At 42.9% G+C, this 19,661-nt stretch overlaps 2 protein-coding genes across 8 annotated transcripts in view; one reads left to right on the top strand and one right to left on the bottom strand.

Annotated features, from left to right (window-relative positions):
* Nucleotides 1-3,245: 3,245 nt before the first annotated feature.
* The window catches only part of LOC100621421 (acidic mammalian chitinase), a 68,495-nt gene continuing 52,079 nt past the window's right edge, over nt 3,246-19,661 (bottom strand). For 2 of the 7 annotated variants that reach the window (XR_014844523.1, XR_014844525.1), the window contains 4 exons: nt 18,716-18,829; nt 12,382-12,617; nt 9,663-9,749; nt 3,246-4,164 (listed from right to left, as the gene is read on the bottom strand). The gene's annotated coding sequence lies outside the window, so the exon portion shown is untranslated. Of the gene's footprint in view, nt 4,165-7,133; nt 7,227-9,662; nt 9,750-12,381; nt 12,623-15,534; nt 15,642-18,224; nt 18,830-19,661 lie in introns of all 7 variants that reach the window. The other 5 variants (XR_014844524.1, XR_014844520.1, XR_014844519.1 and 2 more) reach the window with 5 other exon arrangements.
* CHIA (chitinase acidic) lies at nt 7,094-18,268 on the top strand. The gene is given in 11 exon segments (NM_001258377.1): nt 7,094-7,220; nt 8,681-8,710; nt 9,559-9,760; nt 11,678-11,734; nt 12,407-12,572; nt 15,397-15,521; nt 15,701-15,824; nt 16,102-16,287; nt 16,807-16,926; nt 17,014-17,155; nt 17,908-18,268. Coding segments are annotated over 11 exon segments (1,437 nt in total). The 5' UTR covers nt 7,094-7,195; the 3' UTR covers nt 18,168-18,268.

The following is a 19,661-nucleotide window of genomic DNA, read 5'->3' as shown; positions in this document are numbered from 1 at the left end:
ATTCATGCTCCTACCACTGGCCCTGCCCTCCTGGCCCCTATACTAGGCAGTCTGGGTTCTGGACCTACTATCAGGGATGCTCCTGGAAATTTGAGAGAGAAGGGTTAACTTAACTGATATGCTACAGGCTGACTTCCTGGAGAGAAATTTGGCCTGCTGCTTCTAAAAACGAGCTATAGCATGGGGGTTAATGCAATCAATCTTGGCAGAGAGCGGACATGGTAGAGCAGGACCTCAGCCAAGGTTCCACCAAGTAGAAGTGCTATGATCCAAGGGTTAGATTGTACTAGGGGAAGGCCAAATGTTCTTCCAAATGATGAATGCTAAGATAGTGGGTAGAGCTGAAAGTCAATGTTCTGCAGCACCATGCTGATATTGGATCCTATACCCTAATCTCACTGGGAAGACTTTGCTCCTTAAATTCTTTTTTTTCTTTTCAGCAACACACTTGCGGCATATGGAAGTTCCCAGGCTAGGGGTTGAATCAGAGCTGCGGCTGCCAGCCTATGCCACAGCCACAGCCACACCAGATCTGAATCATGTCTGTGTCCCACACCACAGCTCACAGCAATGCCGGATCCTTAACCCACTGAGTGGGGCCAGGGGTCGAACCCACATCTTCACAGAAGCTAGAAGGGTTTGTTTCCACTGAGCCACAATGGGAACTCAGGTCCTTAAAAATTAAGAGGCTTAAAAACCCTGACATCCAAGGCCCAGGGTCTCTCTCTTAGACCTAGATGTGTGCTTTACTAGATTGCTGTGTGCTGCCTGAGAACAAGATGGTCACAGGAGGATCATTCACCTGCTATTGCTCTAATCTCTGGGTTTTCTGCCAATAAAAAAAAAAAAAACAGTTCCAGGAGTTCCCTCTGTGGCACAGTGGGTTAAAAATCTGAGTGCACTGCCTCTGATTGCTGCAGAGGCGTGGGTTGGATCCTTGGCCTGGCGCAATGGGTTAAAGGGTCTGGCATTGCCACAGCTGTGGTGTGGGTTGCAGCTGTGGCTCAGATTCAATCCCTGGCCCAGGGACTTTCACATGCTGTGGGTATAACCATAAAAGAAAAAAAAAAAAAGTTCCAGAATGCCTAATTTGCAAACTGCTTGATCAATCACTCTTAATTGCTTGACAATTAGATCAGGAAGCTGGTTGTGAGGTTTGGAGTATCTACCGTGACCTTCTATTTTATTATTAGGTAGTGTTGTTAATATCTTACTGTGTCTGACTTATAAATTAAACTTTATTGTAGGTATGCATGTATAAGAAAAAGATGTACCTGCTGTGTAGCACTGGGAACTATGTCTAGTCACTTATGATGGAGCATGATGGAGGATAATGTGAGAAAAAGAATGTGTGTATATATATATGAATGACTGAGTCACTTCGCTGTACAGTAGAAAATTGACGGAACACTGTAAACCAGCTATAATGAAAAAAATAAAAAGTCTTTTTAAAAAACCACGGAGAAAGAAAAAAATAAAGAAAAAGATGTAGCATATATAGGATTTGGTAATATCCGCAGCTTTCGGGGCCTTGGAAGGCATCCTCTGTGGATACCACTGAAGGAATTTAAAATCATACCCATTCCTATAATATTGGAACTAAGATGACTGATCAACTGGTGTAGCACTGGAGAACCATCAGAGTCAAAAACAACCCGCCCCCCCCCCCCGACTTGATGAATTGGAGGCACTTGCTTTAATGCTTGAACTTGCTTCAGTGCTGGATACTTGATACATGCGGAGATAACCTCCACATGTATCAAGCATTAAAGGGATAATTCTACTTATTATTGCAATGTCTTCTTTTTTTTTTTTTTTTGTCTTTTTGTCTTTTTTTTTTTTGTTGTTGTTGTTGTTGTTGTTGTTATTGTTGCTATTTCTTGGGCCGCTCCCGCGGCATATGGAGGTTCCCAGGCTAGGGGTTGAATCGGAGCTGTAGTCACCGGCCTACGCCAGAGCCACAGCAACGCGGGATCCGAGCCGCGTCTGCAACCTACACCACAGCTCACGGCAACGCCGGATCGTTAACCCACTGAGCAAGGGCAGGGATCGAACCCGCAACCTCATGGTTCCTAGTCGGATTCATTAACCACTGCGCCACGACGGGAACTCCGCAATGTCTTCTAAGAGCAGAACTGTGATCTCCAAAATCACATGTGCTGAAGCTCTAACCCCCACGGGACTGTATTGGAGATAGGGCCTTTAAGAAGATAAATAAGGTTAAATGAGGTCACAGGGTGGAAGCCTAAGCCAATAGAACTTGGTGTCCTTATAAAAGAGGGAGAGACACCAAGGGGCTCTCTTTCTCTCCACTACTCACTGAAACAACCAGAAGGTGGCTATCTGCCAGCTAGGAAAACACCTCTCGTCTGAAACTTAACCCTGTCAGAACCTTGATCTTGGACTTTCCAGCCTCCAGAACTATGAGAAAATAAATTTCTGGCTGTTTAAGTCACCTGGTCTATGGTATTTTGTTATGGCAGCCCAATTAGACGGACAATGTCCACGCCTAATATAATGGCTTCTGCATGTCTCTTATTACCCACAAAGGATGGGGGGCAAGGGAATGTGGAGAAGTCAAGGAGAAGACAAATTGCTTAAGCCTGCTACCTACTCCCAAATGGCAGGCTAGCTGGGTTTCTTGCCCAGTGCTATAAATGTCCTGAATACAGTCCGTCTGTTCCCAGCCATCTGTTCAGAACCTAGGAGTCTGAGGACAGGAAGCTTTCTGGTGCCAAACAACTGTGATTTGGGGACCCCGTCCAGGTCTCCCTTCCCACACCTTTCCCTTTTAATTTCCCCAACACGACTCTATGCCACAGTAAAATCAGGACTGCACTCTGTGCTAAGGGATACGTGGGGACTAACCTGAGTCACTGCCATCTCTACCTGGATATTGATGATTGACCCACCTGCAGCTGTGCCCATTACCTCTACCCTGATCTGGGCCCAAAACTTTGCTATGTGGCACTGAGCAGTCATTCTTACCCTGGTGCTGAAGCAAAGGAAATGCTCCAACGATTGCATGTCCCATGGGAACAGGGAAGAGCTGATGCAGGATTCCCACCTAGGTGATGGCCCCAGGGATGGACAAAATGCCATGAATATTTATGGAAGAAGAAAAAAACATCCCTTGGTAGGTAGGAAGGAAACATCTGAAACCATGGCAGGTGGGTGGTGACTCATACTCACTGTCTTTCACTAGATTCTCCCAGGAGAATCATCACTTCATTTGACCCAAGTTCTTTTCTTTTCTTTTCTTTTCTTTTTTTTGCCATTTCTTGGGCGGCTCCCGCGGCATATGGAGGTTCCCAGGCGAGGGGTCGAATCGGAGCTGTAACTGCCAGTCTACGCCAGAGCCACAGCAATGCTGGATCTGAGCCGCGTCTGCAACCCACACCACAGCTCACGGCAACGCTGGATCATCAACCCACTGAGCAAGGGCAGGGATCGAACCCGCAACCTCATGGTTCCTAGTCGGATTTGTTAACCACTGCGCCACGACGGGAACTCCTGCCCCAAGTTCTTAGATGCAACTCTCACAGGTAGTGGACTTTTCTGCTAATCTCCACGATGCCACATCTCCGATCTGGAATAGGATGCAGTCAGGGAGAGCCAGGGGCCAGTCTAGTGTCTCCTAATGTCACTATCCTTCTAGAATATCCTACTGAATTATACCACCCAGTATCTGCCAGTGTAACTGACTGTCAGTGAAGGATCCTGGCTCCCAAAGCCTAGTAGGCCACACAGGAGAAATTTTCTTCCCGCTGAGATAGTACTGGCTTTATGATCACTGGATCTGACGTGAGACAGTGTTGTAGTCATTAGGTAGTTATTTCTCGCCTGTTGTACCACATCTCCCAACGATAGTCTTATTCAACTCCATATAATGCTTATGTTCATCAGTAAGGAAAACAGCCACTGACACGTTAACTCTGGATATACATGACAGTTTCTGTTCTCTGTGAAGTGCCCATCAGGGGTTTTCCTTGTGAATGAACATTTTCCTTGGTTGGCCTCAGGCAAATGAGACCTGCATCCTACAGAAGTTTCTCCCAATCAGTATTAGCTTTCCGGATGGCCATTAATTGTCCTGGATTCAAAGAAGTCACCTTTCTGCGGAGCAGAAGTCATAGCTCTCCTCATCTTCACTTGTGGTCTCATCTTTGGATGACAAAAAGCAGAAGAATTAACTGAATGTGATATATGGCAATAGTAATTCCAGAAAATATTAATAAGATGGAAACTTGGTCCAAGAGATGAAACAAAATCAAACAGGTAATTATTAGCTATGGTAGTCATTTACATTAAACTGAAATCATTTCACATTATGCATTTGTTGACTAATTCCTTGAAAGGCCAAGAACTGTGCTAGTCACTAGAGATACAGAGATGGTTAAAATAGTACCTGCCTCCAAGGAGGTTACCTATTAGCAGGAGACATTGACTATAAACAAATGACATAAAACACAATGCTGTGTATAATGAAAATTCATAGTTATAAAAAAATCAATTGCCCAAGTACATATGAGTAAGATTTAACTTGAGTCCATTTCATGTAACAGGCTCCATATGAAGCAACAATGTGATAAAGTTGTTGCAAGAGATAATACAGTCTTCCGGAGTTCCCTTAGTGGCTTAGTGGTTAACACACCAGACTAGGATCCATGAGGATGGGGGTTCGATCCCTGGCTTTGGTCAGTGGGTTAAGGATCTGGCTTTGCTGAGAGCTGTGGTGTAGGTCAAAGACATGGCTTGGATCCTGGATTCCGAGTGGCTGCCCCAGTGGTGTGGGCCAGTGGCTGCAGCTCCAATTCAACTCCTAGCTTGGGAATCTCCATATGCCATGGGTGCAGCCCTAAAAGGCAAAAAAAAAAAAAAAAAAAAAAAAAAACAGAGAGAGATAATGGCTGCATTAGTAGAAATATACAGTTTGGCAAAGAGATAAACAAACAAATAAATAACACTGGGCTAGGGGCCAGTAGCTCTGAGATTAAGTTCTGGCTACACATTTGACTGTGTAATTTCAGTAAATTCTCATTCTCCGTTTCCTCATCTGTTCATAGAAACAATAAAGTCTAATCTGCCTCCTTAATTGCTGCTGATACTGCAAATTGATACAACTACTTTGGGAAAAAATTTCTAGCTAAGTAGTAAATTTTTTTTTTTTTTTTTGGTCTTTTTGTCTTTTCTAGGGCTGCACCCGTGGGCTAAATAGTATTTTAAGATGCATATGCCTGGTTCAACCTGGGTCACCAACTAGCCTATTTAATTTAATACAAGGTGGCAAGGCAGTGTAAATATCAGGAGATTTCCATTCTCAAGGACTCTAGTCTTGGCACTGAATCCTGGACCTAATGCTTAAGATTGTTTAATCAATCTTGTCACCTACAAAGTTGAAGTGACAGTAATAATCATTTTTATAGGCTAAAAAAATAATGAAGTAGAGCCCTCTGACAAACTTTCAGTCGCTCAATAGTCACTCTTTATTCTTTTAGAATTTCATTTTGTGGCCAGTCTGGATGGAAATTTAAATCCAAGTGCCCTGTCCTCTCCCTATGCCCAAGTCTGGTTCAAGTTCACAACTACACCAATCAAAGTATTTCTCCCAGAACTTGGATTCTTATGTGGAATTATGCATGGATAAAAAAATAAAATTGGAGCTTATTTATCCTAAGCTCCCTCCAACTTTTTTCTCCCAGATATAATTCTTTCATTCAGAGGCCACTCCTATATTCTTTTCTTTGATTCTGTGAGCTTCTTCATACTTTCCCAATGTATTGATTTGTGCTCGTTAGAGATGGTTTTAGTCACTTGCAAACAGACAATTCTTAGTAATACAAACACCAGGAACAATCTCTGGCATACAGTAGGTGCTTATAGTGTTGGTTGATATTATTATGTTTGTAACTGAAATCCTCCCTGGCAGCAATTGTACCAGATTTTCTCTGGCCCCATGAGTGGGAACCAAACACCCAGGACCTAAGTATCATTGGGTGAATGGATACAATCTAGTTTCTAAATGTGATAAAAAGGAAAATCAGTTCATATTTACAGTAAGGCTACTAAGGTGCCAACATCCCACGATATATAGGCACCCATATGTCCACTGATGGCTTTCCAGGTATTGTCACAAGGCAGTACCATATAAGCAAGGACAGACAACACGTGCTAGAGGATTTAAAATATTTCAGAGGAAGGAGAGATCATTGAACTTCAAAGACAGGATCTGAGCTGGGCTTTGAAGAATCGTAGGACTGGGAGAGGCAGTGAGGAGAAGGAGAAGATGTCCCAGGCAAAGGGCAGAGAGACACCATGAGCAAAGACAGGCAAGACATGTTTGGGGACAAAGAATAGATTATTTTGGCTGGAGCAGAAATTTTTTATAGGATAATAGTAGTGGCTCATGTTTGGAAGGATGGATCAGAGTTCATTATAAATTTTAAAAATTCTATAAATGGTCAAGTTGCAAATATTTCTTTTAGAAGAGACACTCTAATAGGATCACTATCATCTCTATCCAACAGCAACACACAAAACATTTTTTTTAACATTTTCTGGATGTAATTTAGAGCTATGGAGTAGAGAGTTCTCACTGACTTGCAGAGTACCTTTGAGGAACCATATGCTCTTAGATAAAATTATCATGTAATCATAACTACGGTCATTCGAAAAAACAGGTGTGGGTAGAATGTTCAAAAAGTAGCACCTAAAGATGAAAGTTCCCGAGGCACTGACTGCGGCGAACAATATGTAAACAATCCCGTGAAGAAAAAAGTTTTGAGAGCAGATAACACATTCCAGGCGTTTTTTGTTTGTTTACTTTTCAATAAAGATGTGTTTGATGCCAGGAAACAAATGTCCAGAGCATAACAACCCAGTCGCAATGTTTAAACAGTTGCTTATCGGCCCTGAGAAGTGCCAGAAAAGCTATTAAGCTGGTGCTTTTCATGATAATGGCCTCTACCACGCTGTCCTTACTGAGCAGAGATGGGGGTGACAGGAGCGGGAGGGAGGCAGGCTGGAGGTCCACGAGGAAGTGTTTGCCCAGGAGGCGATATGTTGATTTACCGATTGGCTGCACTACCTCGAGGTTAAATGCTCTGCACACGGAAGATATCCTGCGTGATTACCTGGAACGCACAAGGTGTAAAAAGCAAATCCAGGCTCTGCTAGACCAGCACCAACAGCAACCATGGCAAAATTCGTTCTCCTCACAGGTGAGTCTGTAACGGCAGACAGAGCCTTATTCTCACCTGATTTTTTTTTTCTCTCTGATTTCGAAAGGCATGAAGTAACGTAGTTTCTGCATACACCTCTATGCTTTTTCATTCTTCTATCTTTTCAAATTTGCTGGAGGATCCTGGCACACGCAGATAAATCTACCTCTTATTCTCTTAATCGCAGTGGACTCTGGCAGCATTTCTACCTTCATTGATGCCGCAAGCATGATCCTAGAAGAAAGGCTAGTTTTCCTCCAATGTGTGTCTTACTCTTCATTTCCTATTGGGCTGTTGCCTTTTCTCTCTTCATCTTGTTTCACTACCTCATTTTAATTGGTATTTGTGTGTGTGTTTATCTTTTTTTTTTTTTTTTTTTTTTTTTTTTTGCCTTTTCTAGGCCCGCTTCCCACAGCATACGGAGGTTCCCGGGCTAGGGGTCCAATGGGAGCTGTAGCCGCCAGCCTACGCCAGAGCCACAGCAACGCGGGATCCGAGCCGCGTCTGGGACCTACACCACAGCCCACGGCAACGCCGGATCCTTAACCCACCAAGCAAGGCCAGGGATTGAACCCGCAACCTCATGGTTCGTAGTCGGATTCGTTAACCACTTTGCCACGACGGGAACGCCGGTATTATCATTTATATGCTGGTATCTTTAGTCTATATTTTTCAGAGATAAAAATCAGTAGGAACTGACAGCAGTAGGCAAGTTACCTTGGTTCTACTGTTTTCAGAATTATTTCTCTTTGTATCCCCTACTATCCTACTGAGTTGCTGCTGTATTATAAAGAGGTGGATTCAGTACACTATCGAGAGCCAATTTGTATTCACAGCTTATTGGTTGCTCTAGAGCTGTGATTTACAAACTTTTTATAGCTTGAGAAACTTTTCCTAAGGAAAACTCTAGCTCAGTTTATGAAACAACCAGATCAACAGTGCTCTGATGGAAGCTAGGGAGTGATATCTAGGGTCTTGCCTTACAGTTCCTAGTTCTTCTCTTCTACTGCAAGGGCTCCTAAAGGTGGTTTAAAAATCCCAAAGCTCCAGGAGATACTGAATTCACTGCTGTGGAGGATGCCCTTTGTGTGAAGGCTGTACTCATCCCTGTTCAGGGAGGTGAAGCATGAACAGGCATGTAGTCGTTGAGGAGAGCAAATTTGGGGTAGTTTCTGTAAGTAGATCTTCCATAGACAGTAGACTTCCAACTCCATTCAGTAACATTTATTATTGACACGGAGGTTGGAAGGAGAGAGAGCCATGCTTTTTTTTTAACAAAGAGAAAGAAAGGGTAGAGCTATTGACGCCTTCCCTGAAAAACCTACTCTTTGATAACCCCTAAGTGCCACTTGGGCTGTGAAATCCCATGACATACAGGATGCTACCCAAGGCCTCGGAATCATCTTTTACAGGACATACACCGTTGGTTCAGAATACATGATTTTTTTTTCTCTCGCTAGGTCTGGCCCTTCTGCTGAATGCTCAGCTAGGTAAGTCGTGGCCTCTGTATTTTATCCTAGACATAATCTTTTCCTACCATAAACCTCAAATCTCTATAAATTATTCGTAATGCCATTATTTGCTTAATGTATTAAATGTGAAAATTTTCATATTCCAATATTACTTTTTAAAATGTTTATCAAGGAAGTACCCATCCTGGCACAGCAGAAATGAATCTGACTAGGAACCACAAGGTTGTGGGTTCAATCCCCGGCCTTGCTCAGTGGGTAAAGGATCCAGCATTGCCATGAGCTGTGGTGTAGGTTGCAGACACGGCTCGGATCTGATGTTGCTGTGGCTGTGGTGTAGGTCGGCAGCTGTAGCTCTGATGGGACCCCTAGCCTGGGAACCTCCATATACCTCAGGTGCGGCCCTAAAAAGCAAAATAAATAAATAAATGAATAAATAAAAGTGTATCAAGAGATTAGCCATACTAGGGAAAGAAAACTGCTTTCTTCTTCAAAGACAGATGGGTTTGATGTTGGGAAAACCTATTATTTTGTATCGCCTGCCACTGCTCTCCTCTGCAGCATGACCACCTGAGAGTTAGAAGGTGGTGTTCACTGAGCTTCATAGGACTACTGGGCATCTTTTCTTCCGTGGTTCCTAGGATTGGTCAAGACCCCAAAGTGATCTGCCAAAGTTAAAATGACCAACCTCGACTCCGTGGCTCGTTTCCAAGTTAGAATCTTTGAACTCATTGGCCAGCGTGTTCATACTCACCTCCCCTTCAAGAGACCAGGCCTCTGAGGCAAAGGGAGGGAAACAGCTAAAACTTAAAAGCACATTTCGATGGCACTTAAGTCAGGCCGTTAGTCTTACTTCTTACTACCCTCAGGTTCTGCCTACCAGCTAATATGCTACTTCACCAACTGGGCCCAGTACCGGCCAGGCCTGGGGAGCTTCAAGCCTGACGACATCGATCCCTGCCTTTGTACCCACCTGGTCTACGCCTTCGCCGGGATGCGCAACAACGAGATCACCACCACTGAGGGGGATGATGTGACTTTCTACCAGTCTTTCAATGGCCTGAAAAACAAGTAAGAGAAGGGCGACAGGTCGAATTTGGTATCCCCTAGGCCAGTACCTCCCAAGCATTAATGTGCAAATAAATCATCTGGGATCTTCTCAAAATGCAGTTTAAATTCAGTAAGTCTAAGTGGGAACCAAGATTCTGTATTTCTTTTGGTCTTTTTTTTTTTTTTTTTTTTTTTTTTTTTGCCATTTCTTGGGCCGCTTCCCACGGCATATGGAGGTTCCCAGGCTAGAGGCCTGATCGGAGCTGTTGCCGGCCTACACCACAGCCACAGCAACTCAGGATCCAAGCCACATCTGCGACCTACATCACAGCTCACGGCAATGCTGAATCTTTAACCACTGAGCAAGGCCAGGGATAGAACCCGCAACCTCATGGTTCCTAGTCGGATTTGTTAACCACTGAGCTACGATGGGAACTCCAAGGATTCTGTATTTCTAACAAGCTTCCAGATGATGCTAATGCTCCTGGCCCAGGAGCTACCCTTTAAGTATCAAGGATTGAGATATGATAGCACATTGCCTGCTCTAGCTGGTATTCAAAAGTATTAGTTGTTTTTTTCCTTTCTTTATCAATAGTTTTGTTTATGACCCAGGTAATTTCAACCCATCTTAGCTACTCCTATCAGAGAACAGGAAGCAGAGGATACTGAAGATTAGACATAATGGAGCCCAAGAAATCAGAGGAGTTTCCTGTACTTTAGTAGAATTCCATTCTGTGTAAAAATGAAACAAAACAAAGACCCTGATACTTTTTTTAAAAAAAATACCAATATAGAGACATTTATATGGCACAATATTTCACAAGCAAAGCTCTGTGATGAGGAATGAACAAAGGCTACTTAGGCCAATATGAGCAAGTGGCATATGTTCCATCTTTCCTTTCAAATGTCTACCATGCTGATACCTGATACTTTTTAATTTCTAATTTGTTCAGTTAGCTATATCTAGGAGATGTAAAGCTATAGGCCATTGCTACCATCAGTAATGGTAGTATCTCAAATACAGCCACTAAAATTTCAGTTACGACACCTAAGAGGAAATAAATCTCTTCAGGGTGTTTTTTGTTGTTGTTGGTTTTTTGGGTTTTTTTGTTTGTTTGGTTGGTTTTTCACTTTGTAGGGCTGTACCCACAGCCCCACAGCATGTGAAAATTCCCAGGCTAGGAGTCTAATCAGAGCTGCAGCTGCTGGCCTACGTCACAGCCACAGCAATGTGGGGTCCAAGCTGCATCTGTGACCTTTCGGCAATGCCAGATCCCTAACCCACTGAGTGAGGCCAGGGATTGAACCTGCATCCTCATGGATACTAGCTGGGTTCGTAACCCACTGAGCCACAACAGGAAACTCCCCAGTGTGGTACTTCTTAAAGTGTGATTCATTGACTCTGCATCCAGAATCACATGGGGAACTTGATAAAAAAAAAAATCTCAATCCCTAATCCAACTGAATCACAATCTCTGAGAAAAGGGCTCTAAACCTGAAGCTGTAATGTTGTCCTCCAGCTCTGGTCCTTGTACTTTATTCTCATATAAACTGATGTTTGAGAACCACAACAACAGAAAGTGTGTATTATTCTAAGCCAATTTATTTATATTCATTATTATAGATTCCGAGAAAGTCATTATGTGCAAGCAACACTTATTTCATCTGAAGATATGGAATGTGGGAATTGCCAATGCATTTCTATTTTTAAAAAACACAGTCCCGTAATTTAGATTGCTCTAAAGAACTCTGAATGCATTCGTAATAGTAACACAAATCATTTTTATAAAGAAAGCGTTCAGTAGTGATGGAAAATTGTCCTACAGAATATCTTATCAAGGCAACATCAAAGCATATGACCGGGTCCAACATCAAAGCAATGTTATTTAAATAGAAGAACTCAAGGATTTTTATGTTGCTCTTTTCTATCTTTTATAGAAATAGCCAGTTGAAAACCCTCCTGGCCATTGGAGGCTGGAACTTTGGAACTGCCCCGTAAGTCCTCTGTGAAAGAGACTGGTGTTCATTTGCTATTGAAACACGTTAGCCCAATGTGACTTGCGTCCCTTCAGATTTTACAATCTAAGCAGGGTATTAAGGATGTCCATTAAACAAATACGCCACTTAAATACATGACTATGCCAGAATCTCAATATTAAGTAGAACACAGTTTAATTTATATGTTTCCATTTAGATGGATATTCTGGGACCCCATTCACAGAGGTTTAGTTACTGGGATTTCAAAACAACCTCTTAAAGTATTTCAAAAGCACAGCCCTCAAAGAGAGTGTTATAGCACCTCTCTCTACATGCCTTCTGGGAGAGGGGAAGAAAAAGTCATGCAAATAAACAAGAGGACTTCTTTGAGGGTGTACTGACTTTGGGGACTATCTGAAGAGAGAAAACAATGAGCCAAAGTAGACAGGTGTTCAAAGCAACAGGTGCAATTTGGGAGACAGATCAGAGTTGGGTGGATAACAAAATAAAAAGAATATTGAGGAACCTTGGCTGGGCAGGATGGTCATTACAAAGTACAAAAGAAGAAAACGAGAACATACTTTTATCTGGGCTGTGGGTCCCGGTGAAGAGCTTTGAGGCAGAAATATAGGAGTTTGATTTTATTGGCACCACCAAGCCCTCACCTTGCCTTCTTTGGATCTCTCTCAGTTTCACTGCCATGGTTTCCACTGCGGAGAACCGCCAGACTTTCATCACCTCAGTCATCAAATTTCTGCGCCAGTATGGGTTTGATGGGCTGGACTTCGATTGGGAGTACCCTGGCTCTCGCGGAAGTCCTTCTCAGGACAAGCATCTCTTCACTGTCCTGGTCCAGGTAAGGAAGGAGTTTGGCAGTCTTTATCCCAAGAAAATCCAAAACCTGTTCTTTCCAAAGAGAGTGATTTCAGAGTGCAAGTGAACTGGAATTGAGAATTATTGAATCTTTGCACAGCAAAGATTCTTAGATATGCTTATATTCAACGGCATTTAATAACAACAACCACACTGTGTACTATGTGCCCGGCACAATTCCACACGCTGTTTTTAAAATCATAACTCATTTCATCTTCAAAGCTACTCTGTGGTATAGGTACTATAAGTATCATAATCTTTATTTTGCAGATGAGGAAGCTAAGATACAGAGGGTTTAAGTACTTGCTTAATATCACACAGCTAATAGGTGTTATAACTACCCATGCAGTCTAGCTATAAAACCCAATCTTTCTAACTTTTATCCTAGACTGTCTATTATTACTGAGCTCTTACTCTGTCTCAGACACTGGGTTGGGTGTCAGGCTAAAGATAAGAATAAGACACAATCCTTGGCTTTAAGGAACACAGAATCTAAAGTGAAACCTGAAGAATAGCCAACAATTACAGTCACTTAAGTAATGCCATGATAGGGAGTTCCCGTCGTGGCGCAGTGGTTAACGAATCCGACTAGGAACCATGACGTTGCGGGTTAGGTCCCTGCCCTTGCTCAGGGGGTTAATGATCTGGCGTTGCCGTGAGCTGTGGTGTAGGTTGCAGACGCGGCTCAGATCCTGCGTTGCTGTGGCTCTGGCGTAGGCCGGTGGCTACAGCTCCGATTCGGCCCCTAACCTGGGAACCTCCATATGCCGCAGGAGCGGCCCAAGAAATAGCAACAACAACAACAACAAAAGACAAAAAAGACAAAAAAAAAAGAAAAAAAAGTAATGCCATGATAGAGGTATTCAGTGTGCAAAAGTAGCAGATAGAGAGGGTACCTAATTCTGCTCTGGAGAAAGTTCAAGAAGAGCTCAGTCTTGAAAGAAACAAATTTTACCAGTTAAGGTGTGAACTGCACAAATGAGGACATGTAGATATGTGGGAGCAGGTGCAAGAGTGATGGATTGTGAAGGCTGCACAGGTGATAATGATCAAACCACATGAGACTTATATTTTATGTTAAAGAATGTGGACTTTACTCTCAAGGCAACTGTGAAGGATTTTCAAAAATGTGACAAACCTTGTGTTTAAGAAGCATCAGTCGGGCTTTGACCACGGAGAAGGGATTAGAAGGAGGTAGGGAGGCAGGGATAGAGTTAGGAAGCTACTGCAGAAGAATGTCTCTACTTTACTAGAACAAATCAGGCAAGAGATGCTGAGGGCCTGGACAAAGACTCTAGCAGTGAGGACAGAAAGAGGAAAAATAAAAAAAGATATTAGGGGGGTAGAATCAATAGGACTTGGAGACCAACTGGAAGTAGAAAAGAGAATTTTCAGTTTTCTTACTTTGAGAACTGACTTGATTGCAGTCCTGTTAACAAGATGGTAAATACAGGGAGAAGGGGAGATTTGGAGCAAGAAGGACACGTTAAATTGTCTTTGAATATGATGAGTGAGAAGAACCTGTAGGACATCTTATAGGAATGCTCAATAGACCCTGAATAAGTAGGTAAAGAGCAATCTGGAGCTGAGCACAAAGAACTTGACTTAAGGAGTTCCCATCGTAGCTCAGCGATTAACAAACCTAGCTAGCATCCATGAGGAGGCGGTTCAATCCCTGGCCTCACTCAGTGGGTTAAGGATTCGGCATTGCTGTGGCTGTGGCTGGCAGCTACAGCTCCAATTGGACCCCAAGCCCGGGAACCTCCATATGCTGTGGATGCAGCCCTAAAAGGACAAAAAAAAAAAAAAAAAAAAGAACTTGATTTGATATACTATATTGACATCATCAGCAAAGGTAAATAATTAAGAGATCACCAAGGAAACGTGAATGGAGTAAGAAAAGCCAAGGACAGCTTTTAGATTTTCCCTCTTCCCAGACAGAGTTTTTTCCCTATACTATCCTGTATGCCATATTGTCAGCCAGTCTCCAAATAGTTTCAGTATTAAGTAAAAGTCAGAAAGAACATCTATATTCTTAGTCAATACCTGCCTCTAGTCATAATTTATCACTTCTGGTCATTTGTTCTAGCTCTGCCCACTGAAGTCACAAAGAATAAAACTGCACCTTTTGCAATATATTGGTTCGATATTTGAAGGCAGCTATAATATCTTGCCTGTACCTTGTCTTCTTCCAGTTAATTAACTTAGCTCCTTTAACAAGTACCCATATGATCATTTTCAGGACCACACTTCACTGGAACACACTCTGGCACACTCTATAATAATGCAATTATAAAAACTGAATCCAGTACTCTGGGTGAGATAGAGCCAAACAAAATAAAGGTGGATTAGCATTGAATGGGAACCTATCACCTACCTGGTACCACCTTCCTCATCGGCCAATTCAGCATTTCATTGGATGGGATGTCAGTCTTTAAAGTAGTTTATTTATTGGACAAAGGGAAACAAATTTCTATACTGCTAAAACCTGGATATAGGTTATTGCAGCAACTATAATTTCAGAGTGTAGTGATATAAGTGGAGCTCTGACTGGTCATCTGGAACTTAGGTTTTGGTCATGACCTGACTACTAACTTGCTGTAATATTTGGATGAAATTGTCTAACTTCTACACATATTAAAACCCATCAATCCTATCTACTTTATAGGGTATTTAGAGACTGAAGAAAGATAAAATATGTTAAAGCACTTTGAAAAAGAAAAGCATCATATGAACATATATTTGTTATTATTTAAGGAGCTGAAATCAGTTTCATAGATGACCTACTATACGTGATTATTCTATAGGAAATGCGTGAAGCTTTTGAGCAGGAGGCCAAGCAAACCAAGCAGGCCAGGCTGCTGGTCACCGCTGCAGTAGCTGCTGGCGTCTCCAACATCCAGTCTGGATATGAGATCCCCCAGCTGTCCCAGTGAGTAACTCACTTTATCTTCAAACTCCTAGAGGCATCACTTTTGCAAGTAGATATTTCCTTCTCTGTCTTGCCCTTCAGGGTCTTTGTTTAGGAGACTTTGGATGTGGTATCTTTTGCCTGCATAGATGTGGGAAATAACCATTGGAAATGTTTTTAAACCCTTTATCCCACCTCAGGTACCTGGACTATATCCATGTCATGACCTATGACCTCCATGCCTCCTGGGAGGGCTATGCTGGAGAGAACAGCCCCCTCTACAAATACCCAACTGACACTGGCAGCGACGCTTACCTCAATGTGGTGAGTTCCCACATACAGACCAGAGATGCTGTAAATCACATGCAGATTCAGGGGGAAAAACAAACATAAATTCTGCAAAGGTCTCACTAGGTTAACTCTCCTCTTAAGTGACTGATCACATGTGATTAACTACGATTTCACCAAAATGTTTTGAAAAACTACTAACTAGTCTGTCATTGGCATCATACAATATTACCTGTTAGGTCAATGGACTAGCATAACTAAGCCTGCGGTTATCAGCTGAGTGGGGCCTCTAGCTAACCTGCTACCTTTGCAGGATTATGCCATGAACTACTGGAAGGACAACGGGGCGCCAGCTGAGAAGCTCATCGTTGGATTCCCTGCCTATGGACACACCTTCCTCCTGAGCAACCCTTCCAACACGGACATTGGTGCCCCCACTTCTGGTGCTGGTCCTGCTGGGCCCTACACCAAGGAGGCTGGATTCTGGGCCTACTATGAGGTAGGTAGGCTGGGGTGTACAATTGAAATTCTGTGTATTTCATGCCCTGTGTGGAGCAGTAGCCTCAAGGCTAGAATCTGCAGACAGCTGGGAGGTTTATTCTGTTCGCTGCTTACCTACTTTAACATAGACATTACTCCAAATACTTCAGGTGTTTAAGTAACATAGTCATATACATTATAATGTGCACTAGCCCTTCAAACAACAGCCTACATACTTAAGGCTATTTGTATTAGCACATAATACAAAAGCAGCCTACATACTTAAAGCTATTTGTATTAGCACATAAGGGAATTAAATAACTATATCTCCCATATTTATGTGGGTTCCCAAAATCAAGCACCAAGAATAGGGATAACATCTGAGTATTTCAGAAGCAACTTGGTCTTATTTACTAGAAATCGGAGGAAAATTCCAATTGGAGGCATGACAGAAAAAAAAAAGTCAGATAGAAAATTGTATGTTTTCTCTTTCATGGGAATCATATTTAAAGGATTTGAATCTCTTGACTTTTTAAAGATCTGCACCTTCCTGAAAAATGGAGCCACTCAGGCATGGGATGCCCCTCAGGATGTGCCCTATGCCTATAAGGGCAATGAATGGGTTGGGTATGACAATGTCAAGAGCTTCAATATCAAGGTAAGATCAGCCCCTCTAATACACTGTGAGCTCAGCCATGAGTCGCAAGAAATAAAATGACTCCTGGTGTCTTTTATCCTTCAACAGGCTCAGTGGCTTAAGCAGAACAATTTTGGAGGTGCCATGGTCTGGGCCATTGACCTGGATGACTTCACAGGCACTTTCTGCAACCAGGGCAAGTTCCCCCTGATCAACACGCTGAAGGATGCTCTTGGCCTGAATAGCACAAGTAAGCAACAGCAAGAGGATGTCCAGGGGATATAAATGCTACTTCTCCAACTCAAAAGATAGTCTAACATCTTCCCACCTCCACTGCCCTGGAAATCTCTTCCCATTTCACCTCATTGCTCTTCCCTGGCTGAGAAAGAGATGTTACATTTTTTTCCCTACCCTTGATTGTCCACATCAGAAATGTCATGCTCTTATGAGAAACCAGGCCTCCTGGGTGGGTTTTCCATGTAGTCTTAAAAGTGTGGAAAAGCCTCAAGAAATTGGGTTGACCTTCAATATAAGCATTTACTTTTCTATAAACCTCTTAATAAAAATCTCTTCCAGGCTTCCTGGGGAGATTGAATAAGAAACCCTCAGCAGCACTGACATTTTTCTAATCTGTAATTCAAGGGAAGTATCAACTCCCTAAATTTTTTCCAGATTTTTTCTTAGAGCTTGTTTGTTCACCTCTTATACCCAGATCCTAGAAAATCATTTTGGGTATACTGAGTGCTCAGTACATTTTTAAAAAAATGATTTTAATATCATAAGGAAAGAGAGAACTTTCAAAATTTGAAACTAGATTGGCTTGAAGTTACAGCTTTTCCTAATTTCTGAGTGTGGATTTATCTTGTGAGCTCTTCAGTTGTAGAGACCTAGAGTTAACTGCACTCCATCTCCAGACCTCAACCAGGTCTGCCAGTTCTTCATCTCCAGGTGAATCTGGGAGCCTCTGACAGGTCCACTAGTTTTCTCTCTGTGCTGCTTCAGGTTGCACCGCCTCTGCTCAGCCCAGTGAGCCCAGCAGCGGGACCGGAAGTGGGAGTACGACCGGAAGTGGGAGCGGGAGCAGCAGCTCTGGAAGCAGCTCCGGGGGCAGTGGATACTGTGCTGGCAAAGCAGATGGCCTCTACCCTGTGGCGAATAACAGAAATGCCTTCTGGCACTGCCAAAATGGAATTACCTATGAGCAGTATTGCCAGACCGGGCTTGTCTTTGACACCAGCTGTCAGTGCTGCAACTGGGCATAAACCTGACCTGTGTCTCCATTCCCTAGGGTGCTGAACAGTCCCCCTGGCTTAGCACACCTTGCTCCTTGAACAGCTTGATGCAATAAAATCCATCAGTCAAACATGAGGGTCCTGGTTTTAAGTGATTTGGATGGAAACCTTTTTCAGATGTGAAAATACAGGCAGCACTTGGATGTGGCATGGCAAAATAGAGTATGTGAGGAAGTGGTGGTGCCCATAACCACAGAAATATTCTATTTGCTTAGGTTGAACTGCAGGAAGGTTGGGGCTGTTGGGAGGAAATGTTTGAATGTTCGGTCTTGGCATGGGGTGAAGACATGAAGAAGTTAGGTCTGTAGCCCGGTGACTATCTTCAGTAAGGAGACAAGGTGATTCCAAGAGACCCAGGGACAGAGGCTTGCTTGTCTTGCTCAAGGAGCAGAAGATAAGGGCATTCTCTCTCTGTCTGTGGAGGTCCCAGAACTGGTCCAGTCCCCCTAGAGTGGCAGCTTGGGGAAGGTCTGTGTAGTGTACTCCTCTTAGGATGCCTGCCTTCCTTGCAACTATACCTGCGCTCACCAGCTGCTGTGGTTGTACTGCATCATCTCCTCCCCTGGCTTGGCTGATTGACTGGGTTGGACATCAGACTCAAGGGAGCTAATCAGATTATCACCCCTTGGAATCTGCAACAGAGAACAAGGAATGACTGTCAACCCCTGAAATTGGCTTGACCTATAATCTAGACTAGGTGGCTCAGGACCTGTAGTGAGAAACTGAGAAGGGAAAGTTTCCCTGCATTCAGACACAAAGGGGAGCTATGGAGAAAAGCTGGGGTGAGAGAGGAAGAGAGAACACTAATCAATAGCTTTCCAACTGTTGATTCTAGCTCCTCCCCGAGGCCCAAATGCATTTCTGCCTTTGGGTTCTGTGAAACATCCCTATAAACATATAATAAATTCCTTTTTGCTTCATAAGCTGGCCTAAGTTTGTTTCTTTTATTTGCAACTAAAAGAATTTTAACTAATAGAGTAAGAATATAATGGCTCCTATTTTTCCTGGTGTGCCTACTATATGTCAAACTCTGTTCTAAGTGTTTTACAAGTATTTGATTATTTAATTTTCCCAGCGACTTTGTGAGAAAGATAATATTAATTCCAAGAAACCAAATAACCTGCTCAACATCACACAGCTAATTAGCTGCAGAGCCAGATCCAAAAGCATTCACAGTTCTAACCAGTATGTTTTACTGCCTCCTTTGACACAGACCTGAGTCTTGCCCTGGTAGGTGGCAGCACTAGTGCTAATGATGAGGCACATGCAGGTTTTTGTAATGACTATTCATTCATGAGCCCACACCGCTTATTATTTAATAGGTGCCAGATAATGTTCTAGGTACTAGAGACATAGTGGTAAAGAAGATAAGGACATCACGCATATGGGGATTGTATTTTGCTATTGGGAGTGTTAGGCAATAAATAAGAGAGACAGAGAAGGTAAGAAAAAGAAATAAAGAAG

The sequence above is a fragment of the Sus scrofa genome, chromosome 4 (genome assembly GCF_054392235.1).
Source record: "Sus scrofa isolate SSC_HxYL_T2T_F1_AM1 chromosome 4, Sscrofa_HxYL_maternal_Yorkshire_Landrace_v2.0, whole genome shotgun sequence".
Classification (NCBI taxonomy): Eukaryota; Metazoa; Chordata; class Mammalia; order Artiodactyla; family Suidae; genus Sus; species Sus scrofa.
Note: the sequence above shows the minus strand (reverse complement) of the source record. Positions and strands in the feature narration are given on the sequence as shown.